This window comes from Zonotrichia leucophrys, chromosome 1 (assembly GCF_028769735.1).
Source record: "Zonotrichia leucophrys gambelii isolate GWCS_2022_RI chromosome 1, RI_Zleu_2.0, whole genome shotgun sequence".
Lineage (NCBI taxonomy): Eukaryota > Metazoa > Chordata > Aves > Passeriformes > Passerellidae > Zonotrichia > Zonotrichia leucophrys.
Window position 1 is genome coordinate 70,638,251 of NC_088169.1, and position 17,562 is coordinate 70,655,812.

Genomic DNA, 17,562 nt, shown 5'->3' on the forward strand with positions numbered 1-17,562 from the left:
GTTGACAGAGCAAGTCTACAAATCTGTCCATCTGAAAGACCGCTACCAAGTCAGACACAGAAAAAGAACCTTTAGTAATTCTAAATTTAGACACAAGGATTGATGTCTGGCACCGAGGTGGAGCCCAAAAGGATGTGTTGTCTTAGTACTTAAGCCCCAGGCCCCAGGTATCACTGAGTTCAACAACAAGGTGTGCCATAGTCATGGTAACCATTTCCATGTTTTTCTCCTTCAAACACAGAGGCAATTTCTAGAACAAACTTCCTAATATAGTCACACTTTTTTTCTGTAATGGCTCGCACTTGTGTGATCATCAAAACAGCCCAGCTCTTGCCTACCAAAACCTGGCACCAAACTTCTATCGTACGCTCTTCCTACGTTCGTGACTCCTCATGTTCCAGGTGCCAATTAGCTAACCCAGCTATCTAACATCCTTTGGGAAACTGCCTTTGCTCTCCTGCTGCAGCCCAGCTCCATACAGCCTGCCCTCCTCCGCTTCAGGCAGCCAGGCTTGGCTTTTCTGTGAGGAACAGGCACGCTTCTGCCCTGTCAAAGGTAAAAATGGAGATAGACAGAGCAAAAAAACATTGATGAAAATGGGACAGTCCCTGCATTCTCAGCCAAGCACCACATGCAGGAGCATCCCTCAGCCTGAGCCACGAGTTTTACCTCTTCTCACCTCTCACTTCCACCAACTCCAAAATAAATGTTATTTCCATACAATGGACAGAGAGAAGTGACTCTTCAGAGACAGGCAGGAAAACGGATGGTTGTCCCAGACTTCTTTTGCTCCTTCTCTAATACACTCTGTATTATCTAGCCCTTTCCCAGTCTTCCTTAAAACCTGCTGTCCTAAATACACAAGTGCTGGAGCACTTGATCCATGGCCAGCTCTCTGGGGCACAGAGCCAGCCCAGTCATTGCAACCAAGTCTCTCACATCCAGATACAGTGAGCAAGCAGGAGTTGGTGCGGCTGGGGAATTCTGGGTTCATACAGGTACATGCATGTAAGCATAAAGCTAAAAATCGAGGGTCACTCCTAAGTTAGTTACATATAAACCAGTGTTTAATTAACAGAAATACTTCTGTGGTGATTTAGGTTAAGTATGAAGCAAAGCAGAAATATATAAATACAAACAAGAACAGGTCATAGTAATAATAGTCCTAACAAATATGAAGCCTTGTAGCACATTTTGAAACAAAAAAACTCTCAAACACTCCTAGACCTCAGTAGCTCAGCATATCATAAATATGGGGGAGTAGTGGAAAAAAGAGTGCTCTTATTTTTCCATCATATTAAAATAAAAACAAAACAAAACAACTGTACTCCACTTCCTCAAGATGATGTTGTTTCTGTTTATCAGCCTTAAGAATGTCTCAACATTTCAGCTGTTTGCTTCCTTTTTTGTCTCTAATTTAATTTTGGTAACAAAACCTCAATAACAAGTATCAGAACTTCCAAAATATTTAACAGTAAGAAAACATGTTTCATTTAGCTTAGCAGAAAGAAAACAGACACACTAGCTCTTAGGGAAACCAAATAATTCCAAACTATAAGGAAAACAATTTTTAAAAGAAATTAGTTTTGTTTTCATTTTTACTAAGTGACATGCTGACAAAAAAACAACTCATGATTCAGTGTGCAATTCTCACATGTACACATCCATAAAAATTTTCCCTCGTTACAAATAGTTTCTGTTGCACCCTTTGATATGAATCTTAGCATCTTTTGAGGTTAGCATTTGTAGCACTGAGAGCAATCCTCCTTATGTATTTCAGCATTAATTTGAGGCACACCCACCTTTTTTCAGGGAAGTCATGGCTGCATGGTATTTTTCATTTTACCATGGCACTTTATTTTTTTAAGCATTCCAAACGGATATTAAGCTTACAAATATTGAGTTTACAGAGGAATTCAGTTTGTATCTTAAAACAAATTCACTTTGCCTCCAACAGGTTTATATTTCAAAGCTGTATCTTGCAATTAGGAATAAATAGCTTTCCTCCCAAATACACGGAATTTCTGCAGACGAGTTGAGAAAAATTTTTCCCACTGAAATGTATGAATTAAATATACAGTGGCACTATTCTCATTACATTATTCATGGATAACAACCAATGCAACTAAAACTCTGAACTGTCCTGTTGAAAAAAAAAGATTTTAAAAGGGAATTCACCTGCATAATCAATACATTTTCCTGCACCCTACTTTTGCTGTAATAGGGATTTATATCTCCATTTATTTAAGTAGACTTCTAGCTACTGAGAGCTGATTTCTGCAGATTTTTTGCAGTTTTTTATCTTCTTAAAGAGATCACAGGTTTAACTGCGTGGTGTGTTTACTTAACATTTTCCATTGCTTTTCCTTTAGTACTGAAAATGCTTCCAACAAACATGGAGTGAGCAGCTATGTTGTGCTTAAAACTTGTGCATCTCCACTGACACTGTCCCTCTGCTGCAATTAAAACTCAAAGCCTGGTACCTACAAACAGTTCACCTTACCCAGAGGTCATGTTCAGCGTAGTCAAAGAGAAGCCACACTTTCCTGTCAGCATGAGAAAGGAACACCTTTTGCAGAGAAATGACATTTGGATGCTTGAGCTCCCGCAGCAACTGCAAAAGAAAAAGTTCACAACAGTTATATACATACATCCAGAGCTGGTATACTTAGAACACAATCAAGAGAAGCTGAAATCTGCAAGCCACAGAAAACCACTTTTTTAATGAAAGAACAAGTCATTAGTTTCAAACCAGAGCTGAAAGCAGGTCATAACCCCCTCAGGGCATTCATTTCCTACACATTTTCTAAAAGCTCAACTCCATGTAAACCTCATTATTATCCAGGACCAAGATGACTCTGCAAACAGCCAGCTGTGGCATCTGCCCTTTTGCATAGGCTGTAATCTTCAACAGTCCTATTTGGGGTACCCCATTTTCTCCTCACTTCCAATTATCTGAAAAAGCTGCATTTTCACTGCAGTCAGTTGAGACTGAATGGGATGGCTGATGTAGAGCCTGCTAATGCAGGCAGCTAAACCAAGATGTGGTTTGCAAGCTGGACTCTGCTGATCTACAAGGTCACCACTCTCCACAGAAGAGGGTCCAGCTTCTGCAGCACAGCACAGACTACACCAGTAAGTACACCCACAACATTACACCAGTGAATATATTCACAGAGAAGCCACCCATAAAGCAGCACCCAGTTAAAGAGAAAACTACTCTGCATGCACAAAGGCTGAAAGGTAACCTGGTACAGAGCTCTTGAGCTGAAACAAATCAGAGTACCAACAGCAGAGACAGCCCTAGCAAAGGGACACACCTGGATCTTCTTTCAACAGCAGTGACCCATTAAACCACCTCAGCTGCTTCAGAAACTACAGTTTGAACCCCACCAAAAGGAAAATATAGATGAGATACAGCACAACAACTGAATGCAGACAGTATCAGTCTATTTGAGGTCTAATGGTCATGTTACAATCATACTGTACTTATTCAATTGCTAAGAAAGAAAAAAAGCTTTATCTAAACAAAATGTGGTTAAGTATGACTACCCAAGACTAGCCAAACTCCTGCCAGTTCAGTGTTCCAAAAATGAGGACATTTCTCACTAAAAGGAATTGTTAGGGCTTTTTATTTTTTAAAAAAGTGCCAAGAGAAAATTAAACTACTCTTTGAATACAGAATTTACTTCTAAGACAATCTATTTTCAATAAAATATCATTTTCCCACTATGTAACAGAGGAAACAAAAAAACCATAATTCTTTTCTATTTATACCTTTGTCATAAGTGCTAAAATTTTAGCTGCTACTGAGATAGTAAAGTGGAAGTATATATACGTGTGCTTGTTTCCTTCTTTCCTATTTCATTGGAGACAGACTTGCATTATGACTCACTGACCAGTCTTCAGTGTGCCATTTCTTGGAAAAAACAGACCTATAACCCACAGAAGTTTTACCTCAAGTACAAGATCAAACAGGGAGATAGTGCAGAGAAGACAAAGCAGAAATAGAAATCAATGCAGAAGGCTGTAGAGTTTCAGCACGGTAAAACTCTAGGATTTGTAAAGCACTACATCGAGGCACTTTAAGGCAGGATCTGCAAGAAGTATGGAATTTTTTAAATGCCTGTAATTGCAAGAAAGAGTAATATCAGTATGGGAAAAACCAAGAAATGCTTATTTGCACTTTTTTATCAATTACAGGTAGGGATCGCCTGTAGTAATTTAACCCCAGGCAGAAGCTAAACCCCACAGAGCCACTTGCTCACCTGTCTCAGTCAGACATGAATGGAAGAACAAAAATTCAAGAAAATTTGTGAGTAAGACAGTTTAGTAAGTAAAAGAAGAGGAATTAAACACCACACCCACAACAAAAAACAGAAGCAATGTGAAGGTAATCATGTACAACTTCCCACAAGAGAACTGGTGCCCAGCCAATCTCCATGCAAAGGGAGGAGGGGGCAGGAATGGGACACAGAAAAAGCCTGAACACTATAAGCAATAGCCAAAGCACTGCTGGCTTATCAGCACTGCTTTAGTCACAAATTCAACACACTCCACCATACAAGCTGGTGTGGAGAAGATTAACTGCATGCAAGACAGGCACAACACAGCATCAAAGACCAGCCTCTCAATGGTGAATGATGCTGCAGGGTTTAAGAATACACTGTGCCAGTCCTTAAAACAAAGTAATTTTTCTTTAATCAGCATAAATTCACATTTTAAATTGATGCTAAAAAGTTTAATTAACTATTCCAGAAGATTACATGACAGTTCAGCAACTATGTGTCCATACAAAAATATTGTATTTTCCATGACCTAATGGACACATCTGTACCAGAGACAACAAAATATTCTTTGATGACAGATGCGGATACTAGTCAGAGCTCTTAAAAATAATGTAATGTTCCCTTTTGTTTGATCCCATTTTAAATCTCTCCTACTCCTTATTCCTGAGGTAGCAGCTATCACCTACCTAAAAAATTTCACCCTCTTCACATGAAATATGATTCAGCTTGGAGAACACACAGAAAATCAATCATCAAAGCTGGACACAAATATGAGAAGCTTTTAAGTAATGCAGCAGAAGAATTCCCTGTGTAGTGAGGCAACACAGATGGAATTCTCCCTTGTTTGTTCTAAGGTAGTCTTTGCAGACTTTGAGATTGACAGCATTCTTTGCTTTTTTCCTCACCACTCCACCTTGATCATTCCCCTTCCTGCCTTTTATTTTTCCTCTAAACATCCCAGCAATCCTCTCAAATACCCAAAACCCCCACTACCCTCCTAAAAATTCCACATCAACCTGCTTTCCTTCTCATCAGTCCCAGCTGACACTCACTCATCAGGACCATACCTGAGAAGTTCCTACTGCAGCCCATCACCATTGTGTTAGGAGTTCTGGCCTTTGCCACTGTCACTGGCAGCACCTCTTCCTGCATGAGTGCACTCAGTTTATCATTCTTGCTGGTTTCTGCCTTTGCCTTTTGTGCTGAATAACTGTTAAATCCACATTCTTTCAGTTTACTTAAAAAACCTGATGGGTTCAGTCAAAGCCAGACAGCCACAACCCAGTAAACAGAAAGGCTAACATGTATCAGCAAATCCATCAGCATAAGGAAATGATTGCTGCAGTGGGACAGATGATTCCTGAATCACTGTCTTGGAAAGGTTGCAATGTTCACAGTGACAAATGCAAACAGCGTCTCTGAAGTATCTGAAAGAGCTCATGCAGATGATAATACATCACATGGGCTGCAAAGAGCATTTGCAGCAACCTCAGTCTCCATGAACCAGGCCTCTCTAGCCCATAAACCTCATGCCTTTCCTACCAGATGACTTGACTTGTGTCCAGCAGCTGACAGAGTTCAAACAAAGACAGTTCAGACAAAGCAGACTGCAAGAAACATGCTGTGTCTATCACTATGATGCCTGCTAATGATAAAGGGTATTTTTTGGCCTAATGACTTTTGTTATCTAACTACTTCTGTCTATCCTAGCTCAGTTCTGTAGAACACAAAAAGAAAGCAGACAAAAATTATGTGTTTGGCTCTCAGTAAATTGCCTTCCTTTTTTATTTGCATATCATATGATGATTCAAATCTATTTCCTCAGCCAGAAAGGTTTCTCTTATATTAGTTAGACTGGGTACCCCCTTATAAAGAAGGGACATCCAACAGACCTTCAAAGAACTAGAAATCAACAAATGACAAAGATGCCAATACATCTGTTTTAGAAGCCCATGTTTGTCCCTGGCTGGTCCTACCCAAGTTTTCATACTGTTCAAGATCCAGCAAGGGAAACAGCATCCCTTTGTGCAGGTCGTGGGCTCAAACTAAGGTCCCTCCACCTCCCTCTTGAAATGAAGAAATACTCATTCCACACAGCCATGGGTCAGCTGAGGGACAGTAAATTAGTGTCCCAATGATGTATAAAATTCTTAAATTGCTTCAGGAACAAGGAGAAAGTGAAGTAAAACAGGACGATATTAAATAATCAACATCAGCAGTAAGGAAACCAGGAAAACTGCAGCATGACTAAGACCAATCTTTTCTTGCACTAACAACAATTATCTTTCACATAAAATATGAGCTGAAGTCAGCACAATTTTTATGAACGTGACCTGCTTCCTCTCGTGATATTCCTACATTTCCTGTGAAGCTCTCCATGACTGCAACAATTCTCACAAGCTAAGACAAAGCACTCTTCACGTAAGTGAGGATTTCTAGCTCTGCTGCAAATGGCATTTCACCCTTGCTCTTAACACTTGCTAACCTTTGTGGTCCATAGGGAATGTCAACCTGCAAATGCAGCCTTGCAATACTACCATGCTTACTTCTATAATTCAAGCTGCACTGGGGAGGTTAAGATCAGTTACCAGGAAAAATTACTTCACCAAAATGCTTGTCAAGGACTGGAACAGGATGCCCAGGAAAGTGGCTGCACTGCCATCCCTGGAGGTATGTGAAAGACATGCAGATGTGTTGTGCTGAGGGACATGGTTTAGTGCTGGACTTGGCAGCACTGGGTTAATGGCTGGACTTGATACAGGTCTTTCCAAACCTAAATGATTCCAAAATCCAGAAAGAGAGCACAGTTGCTAGAGCAGATTGCCAGGTAACCCAGCCCAGGAGTCTCCCCTATGTCAGGACATCAGCTATCTTAGAAAAAGCAGCTTCTTGCTCTGACCGCCTTCCTTTGAGTGCCATGCAGCACCTCTCCCAAGTCTTAGGACAGTCAGAAAACTGGCTACACACAAAGCCATTGGCAGTATCAACCAAATACTCATTTAAACAAAAGTCACTGTTGCATTATGTGGCTAGTTTGATAGCATAAATTCCAACTCTAATTGTCATCTCATGCTTCAAAAAGGTTCTCATCAGTTTCACCAAGGGATCCAAAAACAAACATCATACATTAAGCCATGCCATGGCCTTGAAATGCAAAAATGGGCAAGCAGGGCCTTGGAACACAAAGCAGACTGCAGTTGATGCAGAAAGGCAACTTTCAGACTGGAAAGAGAAATGACAAATTTTACTCATCCTGTAACAAGTAAGGTGCCAGTGGAATTACTGCTACAACAGATGAGTATAGGCGGCAATAAGCCATTACCTGAAACATTATGTGTAATTCTGACCCATTCAGGGAAGATTAAATCCAACTGCAACAGGGCAAAGAAAGCCTAAGCCTACACCCAGAGGAAGGGAGAGCCTACTGCTCAAAGAAAAGCAGCAAGCCAAGACAAAATGCTAATAGCCTGCCAAAACAAAGCACAGAAGAAACAGCCTCTATCTCTCTCTTTAAAATGAGAACAGAAGAGAAGAGCTATTTTAACTAACAATATTATGATAAGTACAAATGGGTACAAATTAGTCATGATTAATTTTGGCTTAAAGGCTGAATAATGTTCATAGACTCATTACTAGAATGAGACTCAGAAACTGCCTTCAGAGATCTCTTTTCCTTACAAGTTTAACTTGTAGCTTGCTAAATTTTTTAAGTACCCTTTGCTTTTCTGCAAGCGCAGGAGTAGAATATGACTTGAGAGATGTCACCCAATTCTAAGCCACAAACACTTGTAAAAACTTTCCAATCACTATTTTTAGTTTCCTATGAAACAGTGAAGCTCGAGTCAAGTGCTTTAAACTTGTTATATAAACCAATCCCCAAATTTTATTATACAACAACTCAAATCCCAGGCTGGCTTAGCTGCTATGCATCAGACTCAAGATCTGTTTGCTTCACCGTAAATACAATTTTAGTTTTATATTTTCACAAGTCAGACATTCCACAGTACTAAAAAAGAACAGAATACCTGCTGAAAGTACATGCTGTTTTCCTTTCAGAAGTGTTCAAATAAAAGCTTACAAAGGCATTGTAACAAAGTTATAATACTGCTCACCCTAAGAATTTATTATGAAGCTGACAACACATTTTTGAAGCTCCAGTTCTTCAGACAAAGCAACAATTTCAAAAAAAGATGTATATTTTATTCTTTTGATTTTTTTAAACTCCTAAATGTGCAAAAAAGAAGCCTGACAACACAAAATGTCAAGTGAAAAAAACCCATATTTCTTTTTATCTTTCACAGTTTCTAAAATAAGTGAGTCTTATGTGATGTCACATGCAAGTCAATATTTATTAGCACCTTCTAATTCCAAACACATCTAAAGTATTAAAAGAAGTGTTACTAAATGTTCTCTCAAAGTAAGGAGGTGGGTGAAGAACGCAGATGAGACAGACACTGAATGTCAAGCTTCAGCAAATTCTGCTGTTCACAGAAATCATGATTCCTAAGGATTCTAATTACAACATTTAGTCAGCATCTTTGTCCCACTGTCACAGAACTAAAAACACTGCTACACTCCCTTCACACAAAATCTCTCAAGAATTCTGTCCTCAGATCAGTAATGTAGCTGGGGAAGTACTCAGTCAAAACTGATACTTTACATACCATGTTAGCATTAAACAAAAGCATCTGAGAATCATTAAACATGCTAAAAAGAGTCAAATTAAACATCTGTCTTCCTCAGTACTTTGTCACCTTTCACTACATGGAAAGATTGCCAGGAAACCATAACATGCCCTCGGCCATGAGGAGGGCTTGGTCTTTCTCATGGAAACTGCTTCCACTGTTAGCATGGAAGGGACATGACAGCCCCATAACCTGAGGAACCTACACCCAACTATTGTTCAGTGCCACACAGCTGGTTCAGGATCTCTTCAGGCAAGCTCATTATTTGTTCCTTAACAGGGGAAGGTGCTGAAGAAGGTAAATCGTGGTGTCACCCAGTTTTGGTTTCTGCCTCACTGAGTCTCTCTGGCTGCTGCAGGCTGCAGACATCACAGTCATCCTCAGACTGGCTATGAAAGAGCCTTTACAGCCTTCTTCCATCCCTTCCACTGGCAGAGGGAAGAGAGACCTGATAATCAATGGTGAGACACCGTCATCACTCGGGGCACGGAAGACCCAGTGTGTGAGAAGGACCAGTTACTCCCTAGAGGAGTCTCCTCCACCAAGGTCAACTCAGGTAAGACCACTCACCAAGAGCAGCTCCCTTCTCCCTTGCCATGGGGGCTGAGCCTGCTGCTGTGCCTCTGTGTCTGCCTCTGCCACCCTCCAGCCCTGGTGAAAGCCACGGGGAGAGTACAGATGCAGAGATGAGCAGGCGTGCTGTAGAGGCTCTCCCTTTCACAGGAGTTCTGATAAGTAACAGCACATCCAAAGGATGGTTCAGCTCTGCTTGCTCACTCCACAAAACTGCTCTTTTGCCCTTTGGCAAAGATGAACATCCTACAGTCACACTATCACTAGATCCAACACAGAGGACATCATCTTTTGTGATAACAGCCTGCACTTGTTACAACAGGAAACAAAAAATCCTAGGAATGCCTCCAAGGCAGACCTAAAGAGCAAAAACAACCAGAGAAGCCAGCTGCTTATTGTTCTGTAGTTTTCTGTTCCATCCCTGGCAGCCTCGAGGCTGTTTTAACTCACACAAACTGGATATGGTGTTCAAAGGACACAACTCTGACAGGACACGGCCAGAGCACAGCACTGTCCACCTCAGATCTGCACTGTCACTTTCACCATTTCCATCACTGAAAGCATCTCCTATGACACCCAATGACTTCCTCTTCAGAGCCAAGACAAAAATTAATGCTATCAGGTATTTCTGTTGACCCAACCAGGCACCAATAAACAAATTACATGGAAAACTGGTAAAAAGAAAAAAACAACAACAAAAAAACCCCAAAACCCTCATAGCTCCCTCAACTAAACAAAACAAAAATCCCAAACAAAACCTCAGCCTAAGCCAAGTCCTCGCTAGCCAAAGGAAGCATATGCAAGCAAAGTACTTGCAAACCTGCTAAAACTGAATGAAAAAAGCTAATCAACATAACACATTACAGCAAGTGACTTGGTTACTTCAAAAGCTAGGACTTCTACATAGGAAACTGTCCAAGCCAAAATCCTGAAGCTCTATTTAAAGCCTGGTTAACTACTTCAGCTTTCTACAGCCTTGAAGAATTCTCCTGCTTTGTGAACTGTGAAATAGCATTTGCTGCACTATTTCAGGTGGATAGACTGTAATGACTTTCTTCCACGTGATTAAACCAGAAGACGAGGAATCAATCATTTGGGCTTGTACATTCTGCATATTTTTGAACAAATCTTCTCACCATTCGATCTCTCTGCTCTCCCATCTACCACAAATTACACTCGTGGCATGCTGAACCTGCAGTTTTCAGTGCCTGCCTAAATCCTCAGAAGTGAAATTGCAGATCACAAAACAGATACCCAGTATAGCAGGCAGTGCACAGATCTGCAGAGAACAAGATATGAGTAGCCAAACATTCAGTTAAGGTTCTGAAAGAGGCAGGATTCACAAATGTTTACCATGGTGGATGAATAGGGCAACGGTAAGGAAAAACACAGCTCTTCAACTATCTTGATGCGAAACATATTGATTCAATTAGCACAGTTATTGGAATATGTATCCCAATATAACCAGTTAGATGGTGCCTAGGCCAGTTCTGACCTTCGGTGCTGGGCCAGAGGCAGCACTGCGGTGTTTTACCCCAGAGATACCTTGGCTGGCGGCAGAGTGCAGCGGGGCACAAGACAGGACTCCGTTCTCCTCAGGAGAGAGAGCTTCTGGCGATAGTGGAGATAAAGAGAGTGGATTCTGCTAGAAGGTTGCCAGATGTTTATTCCATTGGTACAGAGATGTCTGCACTGGGCCACTGCTGCTAACAGAATGGAGGCCGCATGGTCTCATTAACATTTTAAGCTCAGGACAGGGGAAGGGGAGGGGACAGGTGAGTCACCAACCAGGTGAAGGGGCAGGGTCTCAAGGGACTAGGGACACCTATCACACGACGCCTTGCTGGTATGTTAGCCTGACTGACAGGGCACACTCAGTGAGGGGCGAGGGGGAAGGGAGAAGGTAAAACAGGATATTGCAACACACCACAACACACAGTAACTGTTAGCTCCACCAAGTAAACAGATGATTGAAGAAAATCAAAGTTCAAATGATTGAAGGAAAAAACCCCAAACAAATCACTTATTTAAACTGAGTTATAGATCTAACTCAGCCCATAACTGATTCAGACATCTGAAATCAGGTCTCTATCCCAGTTGAAACCTTTCCCTGTAACTGATGAATTTAAATAGTTACTTTATTTTTCTTACACTGTTTTCTGACTCAGAAGTCTGCATCAAACAGATGTCTTAAAAGCGTAAGTTATGGGCATTTTTAAATATAAAAGTTGCTCAATACTCCAAACCTGAAGTTAGACATCATAAGACAAAAGCCATGACAGAGCTGTAAAAAGCAGAGCTTCTCTGGGATTTATATCAAACTATATTCTTCCTAGACTGTCACCAAGTAGAAGATACAAGCCTCAGCTCTCCAGAGAAACAGAAATGGATATGGCTCATATGTAAACCAAATCATCCTAGTTCCTCCTAACACCACCACGCTCTTAACACATTGATGTTAATTTGGATAGTCCAGAACACACTGTAACAAAGTCCGGCATGCAGCCTTGACTTTTTAGGTACAAAAACAAATAATTTTATTATTTATATGTACAGATGACAAGGTATAATACTGCTGGTTAACTCAGTAGCCTTTTCACATATGTTACATATATTCACATTATCAATATAAACAGTATGATTATTATCATCATCAATTTGATTCATTTCCACAGGAGGTTCATTTTGCTCCCTTTATAACATTAACTGATAGAAGGGTGGAAAAAATCTATTTAACAGAATGAAAATAAACAACACCATTCCAGGGGGGAAAAAATTCTCCTGTTCACTTCAAACAGCAGCATCAAAAGAATGGCAAGAAACCAATTCAAACCCAGAAGTCCATAGTAAATTATTAATTCAACTGCAGGAAAATTCAACCACATTATTAGAAATCAGAAGCCTGGAAGCATAACCAGAAGCAAAGAAGTTCAAGACATATTGCTTCAGGTTTCTCCTTCTATCCCTACACCTGCTTTTGGCTCCATGCCTCTCTTCGCTCTCGATACCTGCTTTCTTGGCATCTTTGGTATTTGCACTGTGTTCCCTCCTTCCTTCACCAATCCTGTCACACATGGCCCTGAGTTGTACTGCTGTTCTCTTCCAAAGGCACATGCTGCAGCAGCTCAGAGCATGGAGAAAGCACTCCTGCTGCTTGTTCCTTTTCCATCAATACTGGGGGACCTTGCTGCCCAAGAGGAATGAGGCCAAATCCTTGCTGCCTGTCAGCCAAGTTAATGATTCTCATAATGCACAGAAACCGAATTACAGTCATAGACAGAGCAGAGTCACCTCCCTAACACCAGCCAGGCTTCTCCTGCCAAGTTTAAGCAGCACAAACTCTTCAAATCTTTTCAGGTAAATCACTGCAGAAAGACAACAACTTATCCCAAATCTCTCTGAAATGGTAGCTGACATTTCCTAAAAGCATTCAGCCTGAGTCACAGTATTTGGAAAACTTGTGCCCGAGTGGCTGAAAGTAACAAATTTAAGACCCTGTTTCCTGCTCCTTTAATTCAAAGTGGATGCCTACAATAGCAGAGGGCTCAGCTTTCACCATTGGACAAAAAGAGCATCTCGTAAAGAATACTCTTTGTGCTTCTTTTTCACCTTTGTGCAAGGACTAATGTTTTTGACATCACTAAGCCAACTGGAATTTGACTGAGTGGGAAAGCCTAGTACTCACTTCAGTCATAGAAAATGAAATTTAGGGTGAAGTTTTACACTCTTCAGGAATATGGACTGAAAAGAAACTATTCTCTTCCCACACACCCCCTAAATAAGTTAGGCACATTTCCTTTTAGAAAGCAACTTCATTTGAAACATTTAAAGAACAAACCCAAGCAGCTGTAAAACATAAGAATATACAACAGGTAAGCTTCATAACACCGGGTTTTCCACTACTTCTTCCCAAGCTTCTCATGAACTATAACCACACATTATTCACCAGTTTCTAAAGGCATGAAATATACAAATGTAAGCCTGAAAAACTAAAGAAAATGTTTGAATAGCATTCATGGCTGTATTACAGCCTCCAAGGCAACAACAGCCTCAGTTTATTCACCTAAACAGAAGTTAAAATGTTTTAATCTCTGTAAACCAGTAAGAACTAATTTTGTTAGAAAAAGAACTGAATACTAAAAGTCAGACCAAATGTGACATTTAAGTCACTAACGCCAATCCTGTTTTTAAATTGCTGCATTTAAATATAATCTGCCCTGAGGCAGGCAGTTGCAACTTAAAAACAGTCAGTTTCAGACAGCATACATAACAGGTACATAAAATCTCCCATGACATTTGTACTTACTTTATACCCCTATGATAAAAATACAGCATCCACAGTAAAATAACATGACTGAGCAGAAAAAAATCCAGTATGCATGCAAATTAATAATTTAAGTAAGTTTGCAAGTAAAAACAACTGTTACTTACTGCTATTTCTCTGCATGCAGACATGGAAATTCCAGTACCTTCTATCTGTTTTAAAGCGTAATCTTTATCATCTTTCCTGTGAAGAGAAAAAGAAATTTGGGTTTTTTTTAATTGCACCGTAAATTCAAAGTGAGCTGTTCAGTACCATTCAGAGATCAGTTTCTAATTAATGCAAATTATGCATGTTATTTTCTTTTCATTCTTTATCAGTTAAATGCCTGGATATCCAGCTAAACTGTAACCAAACCACAACACTCTATAAAGTTAAATAATAAGTTTGCTCTCATTAGATTGACATCACTTAAAAACTTGCTTTACTAAATACAATGATTAACACTTCTTCCATTTCTTCCTTCTCTTATCAAAAAGAAAACACAGCAAACAATTAGCACTAGAAATAAGCCTAGCTGGAGCTTTATCTCACATAAATGTATTACTCTAGGACACAGTAAGTCTCGCCCATATTTTAATGAATTCTTGACCAGCCCAGAACTAATGTCACATTAAAACACCTTTTCTTTCTCCTAGGTACCAAACTGCAATTGAAACTGCCAAGATTAATGAAAAAACTCCACTGGATGTTAGAGCAATGTGAAGAATCCAGAAGTGGATTCCCGTGGAAGGTGTCCCTGTCCCTGACAGGTGAGCTAGAACTGGATGATCCTGAAGGCCCCTGCCAATCCAAACCATTTTATGAGTCTGTGAAAGCTTGCTTAGGTTCAAATGTATATAACACTCCTAAAAGCAATACTGTGACCTTTCTGTACTTCAACCAGTATATACCTTAGAGTCACTTACTGAAAATGCAAGCCTATCAGTAATTCCAACTACCAAAAGCAAAATCAGGAAGAGATGAACTGCAGCAAAAGAAGACCCTGAATTCTTGCTCATTCTCAGCCACAAAGACTCAAAACTTTGAAGAGAGGGAGTGCTTGTCATTCCCACTTCTGGGCAGGCATCCACAGTGCTCCTGGGGGGCATGATACTTAACAGCGTTGCTTCAATATTTGGAGCACTTTTACAGTCTCAAATCTCTAAGTTACATAAGAAGCCTTATTCATTTTTAATGACTCCAGCTTTCACAGCCATGAAGAGCCATCCTAAAAAAATGAAATTCAACCATCTTTAAGGCACATAAAACTAAGCTGTAGTTAAGGACTGGGAACCAATCTACTTGTTCCTTCCAGTTCTCACAATTTGTAAAACTTTGAATTGCTTTATTTCTACCTAAACCACACACTTCTCCCTCTTCATCACCACCTAGGGAATGGAGAAAAAAGTGTGAAATTAATGGGCAAAATCTGAACACAGACAATGAGGAGAATGAACTAACAGCAAGCAGACAAGAGAAGATTTCAGTAAGGGGTCAATTACATGGATGCAGTGAGATAAAAGACAAGAAAATACACAGCATTTGACACAAAAAAAAGAGAAAAAGAATAGGGAAGGCAACCATAGAAGGCATTAAGAAGCTTCCATGTAATAAACCCCTAAAATTTCCTGCCTGGAAAAGAAAGAGACAACGCTGAGCACAAAGTCTTGTGGCCAAAACAAGGTGTTGTTACACAATTCCCCAGAGTACATACCTCTATACAAGTTAGACAAAAACAAGTTGCATGAAGCCATTATGATACTAAGCACAAAACTGAACTGTGCAACTCATGATGTAAGATTATTACAGGGATCAGAAGCACAAACAGATTTAAGATCAAATTACATAATTTGATCTTTTGATGATCTTTGGTAATTTGATTTTAAGATTAAATTAACACAAACTCATGGTGGATAAGGAAGTTATGGACCACTCCACGAGCAGCTTCTGAACATAACCCCAAGCTGCTTTACAGCACACAGATTTTGAATGTTGCTGATAGAAAGAGGGGGAAATTTTCACAGCTAAAAATTGTTTTATCCTCTACCTGCCTAAGCAAGCAATGGCTATCCAGCTGTTAATAGAAATATGAAGCAGAATGAATTGGACTATAGGTTATTCTCACTGCCCTACACGTTTATCTTCTTCATTTTGAGGTGTGTGGAGAGATCTCTATTTCAAGAGAAGCACTTCCACGCAGCTGCTGTTACATGCATTACCACCACTGTCAGGACAGGGAGCAAAGTGGGCCAGACTAAAGGTTCCTCTCATTGCCCTGCTGCTCATCTGCTTAGATTTCAAGGTCTTTGAAGGACAAGTCAGTGTTAACATGCCAAATCTAGCCATATTACAACAATGAAGCCTGTCATACACTTAAGATGGTACAACTACTTTTAATTGGTCAAATTTCTGCCAAATTAAATCTGGACTAAAATTCTCCATACCAGATGGCAGACCTTCTTCGGAAATTTTTAGGGGAAAAAACCCTCAGCTGTTTCCTAGAACAAAACTGGAAGAAGACTCTTTCAGCTGAGTATGTTAACTCTTTCACAATAAGAAGACTCTTTCAGCTGAGTATGTTAACTCTTTCACAATCAGGGCTTTAATGCTGAAATTCAACAGGGTGGCTCGAAGAACACACCATTTGGTCTCCTCTAAGCAATGAATGAAGTCCTTGAAAAAACTGATCTTCTCACATTAAAGGCCATTTTAAGAGCTGAAATCAAGAGCTTCAAAGCCCAATCTTGCTCTGCCCTTACAGTGACCCAGGGCTGTGGGGAATGAACTGATCCCTTGCTTTGCTCTGCCCAGCTGCTGCAGGTGGGAACTCGGACCAAGTGGCCTCTGCTGGGTCCTCAGCCTACCCATGCAGTCTAGAAGAAATAGAGGGATGGCAAAAAGAAGGAAAATAAATTAAGTTTAGGGATAAAGCACATTTTTTAGCACCATGCTACACTCCACTCCAGAATGAGGGGAAAAAATAACCAAAGACTTCTAAGACTTAAATTCTCTGAATTGTGCTGGCAGAGTTGAGATATAAAGCAATAAACCAATTCCTAACCCACTCCTAACATGTTCTACTCTGAGGCTGCTAAAATACCATGATTACCCAACTAAACCCAATGTCAGCTTTTCTATTTATAGGAGTAGGAACATCCTATTTTTACCTTTAAGCTAAGTGGTATTTTCATTGAAAAACCTAATGTAATTCTTTCAGAGCCAAGGAAATTGGGGGAATACTTTTTAAAGGGAGTGGTAAGCGTCTGCAGGAGTGCCAAACACCATGACCAACCTTATTTTACAAAACTTAAAAAAATATTTTGCCAATAATCTGTTTAGAATCATAATGCAGCCCAAGGCTTCTCCATGATTTTGGACATGGGCAACTTCCTTCTCTGAAAATAAAGAGATGTTTGAAAATAAAGAGACATTCAAAGACAAAACAGAAAAAAAAAAAAGTAGTATTAAAAAGAAAAAAAAATTTAAAGAAGTCCTCTTTATAAACATCTTCCACAGCCAACTGTGAGTAACAAAATGGGCCACTTAGCAGGCTGTATTTTAAGGGCATAGTAAGACTCAATTCAACTGAATTTCTTCCTTCTAATAGAGAGCTCATGTTGGGAAAAATCTGCTTTCTTTCCCTGTTGCCTAGAATTTAAACATTAAGTAACCTCAGAAGCTCCTCCACCTACCAGTAGGCTTAGAGAAACTG

At 40.0% G+C, this 17,562-nt stretch overlaps 1 protein-coding gene across 3 annotated transcripts in view; it reads right to left on the bottom strand.

Annotated features, from left to right (window-relative positions):
• The window catches only part of CDK8 (cyclin dependent kinase 8), a 69,927-nt gene that overhangs the window by 36,028 nt on the left and 16,337 nt on the right, over nucleotides 1–17,562 (bottom strand). For all 3 annotated transcript variants that reach the window (XM_064717020.1, XM_064717010.1, XM_064717001.1), the window contains exons 2-3: nucleotides 13,979–14,054; nucleotides 2,504–2,614 (exon numbers count right to left, since the gene is read on the bottom strand). In XM_064717020.1, the coding sequence (XP_064573090.1) occupies nucleotides 2,504–2,614; nucleotides 13,979–14,054 (187 nt within the window). The remainder of the gene's footprint in view (nucleotides 1–2,503; nucleotides 2,615–13,978; nucleotides 14,055–17,562) is intronic.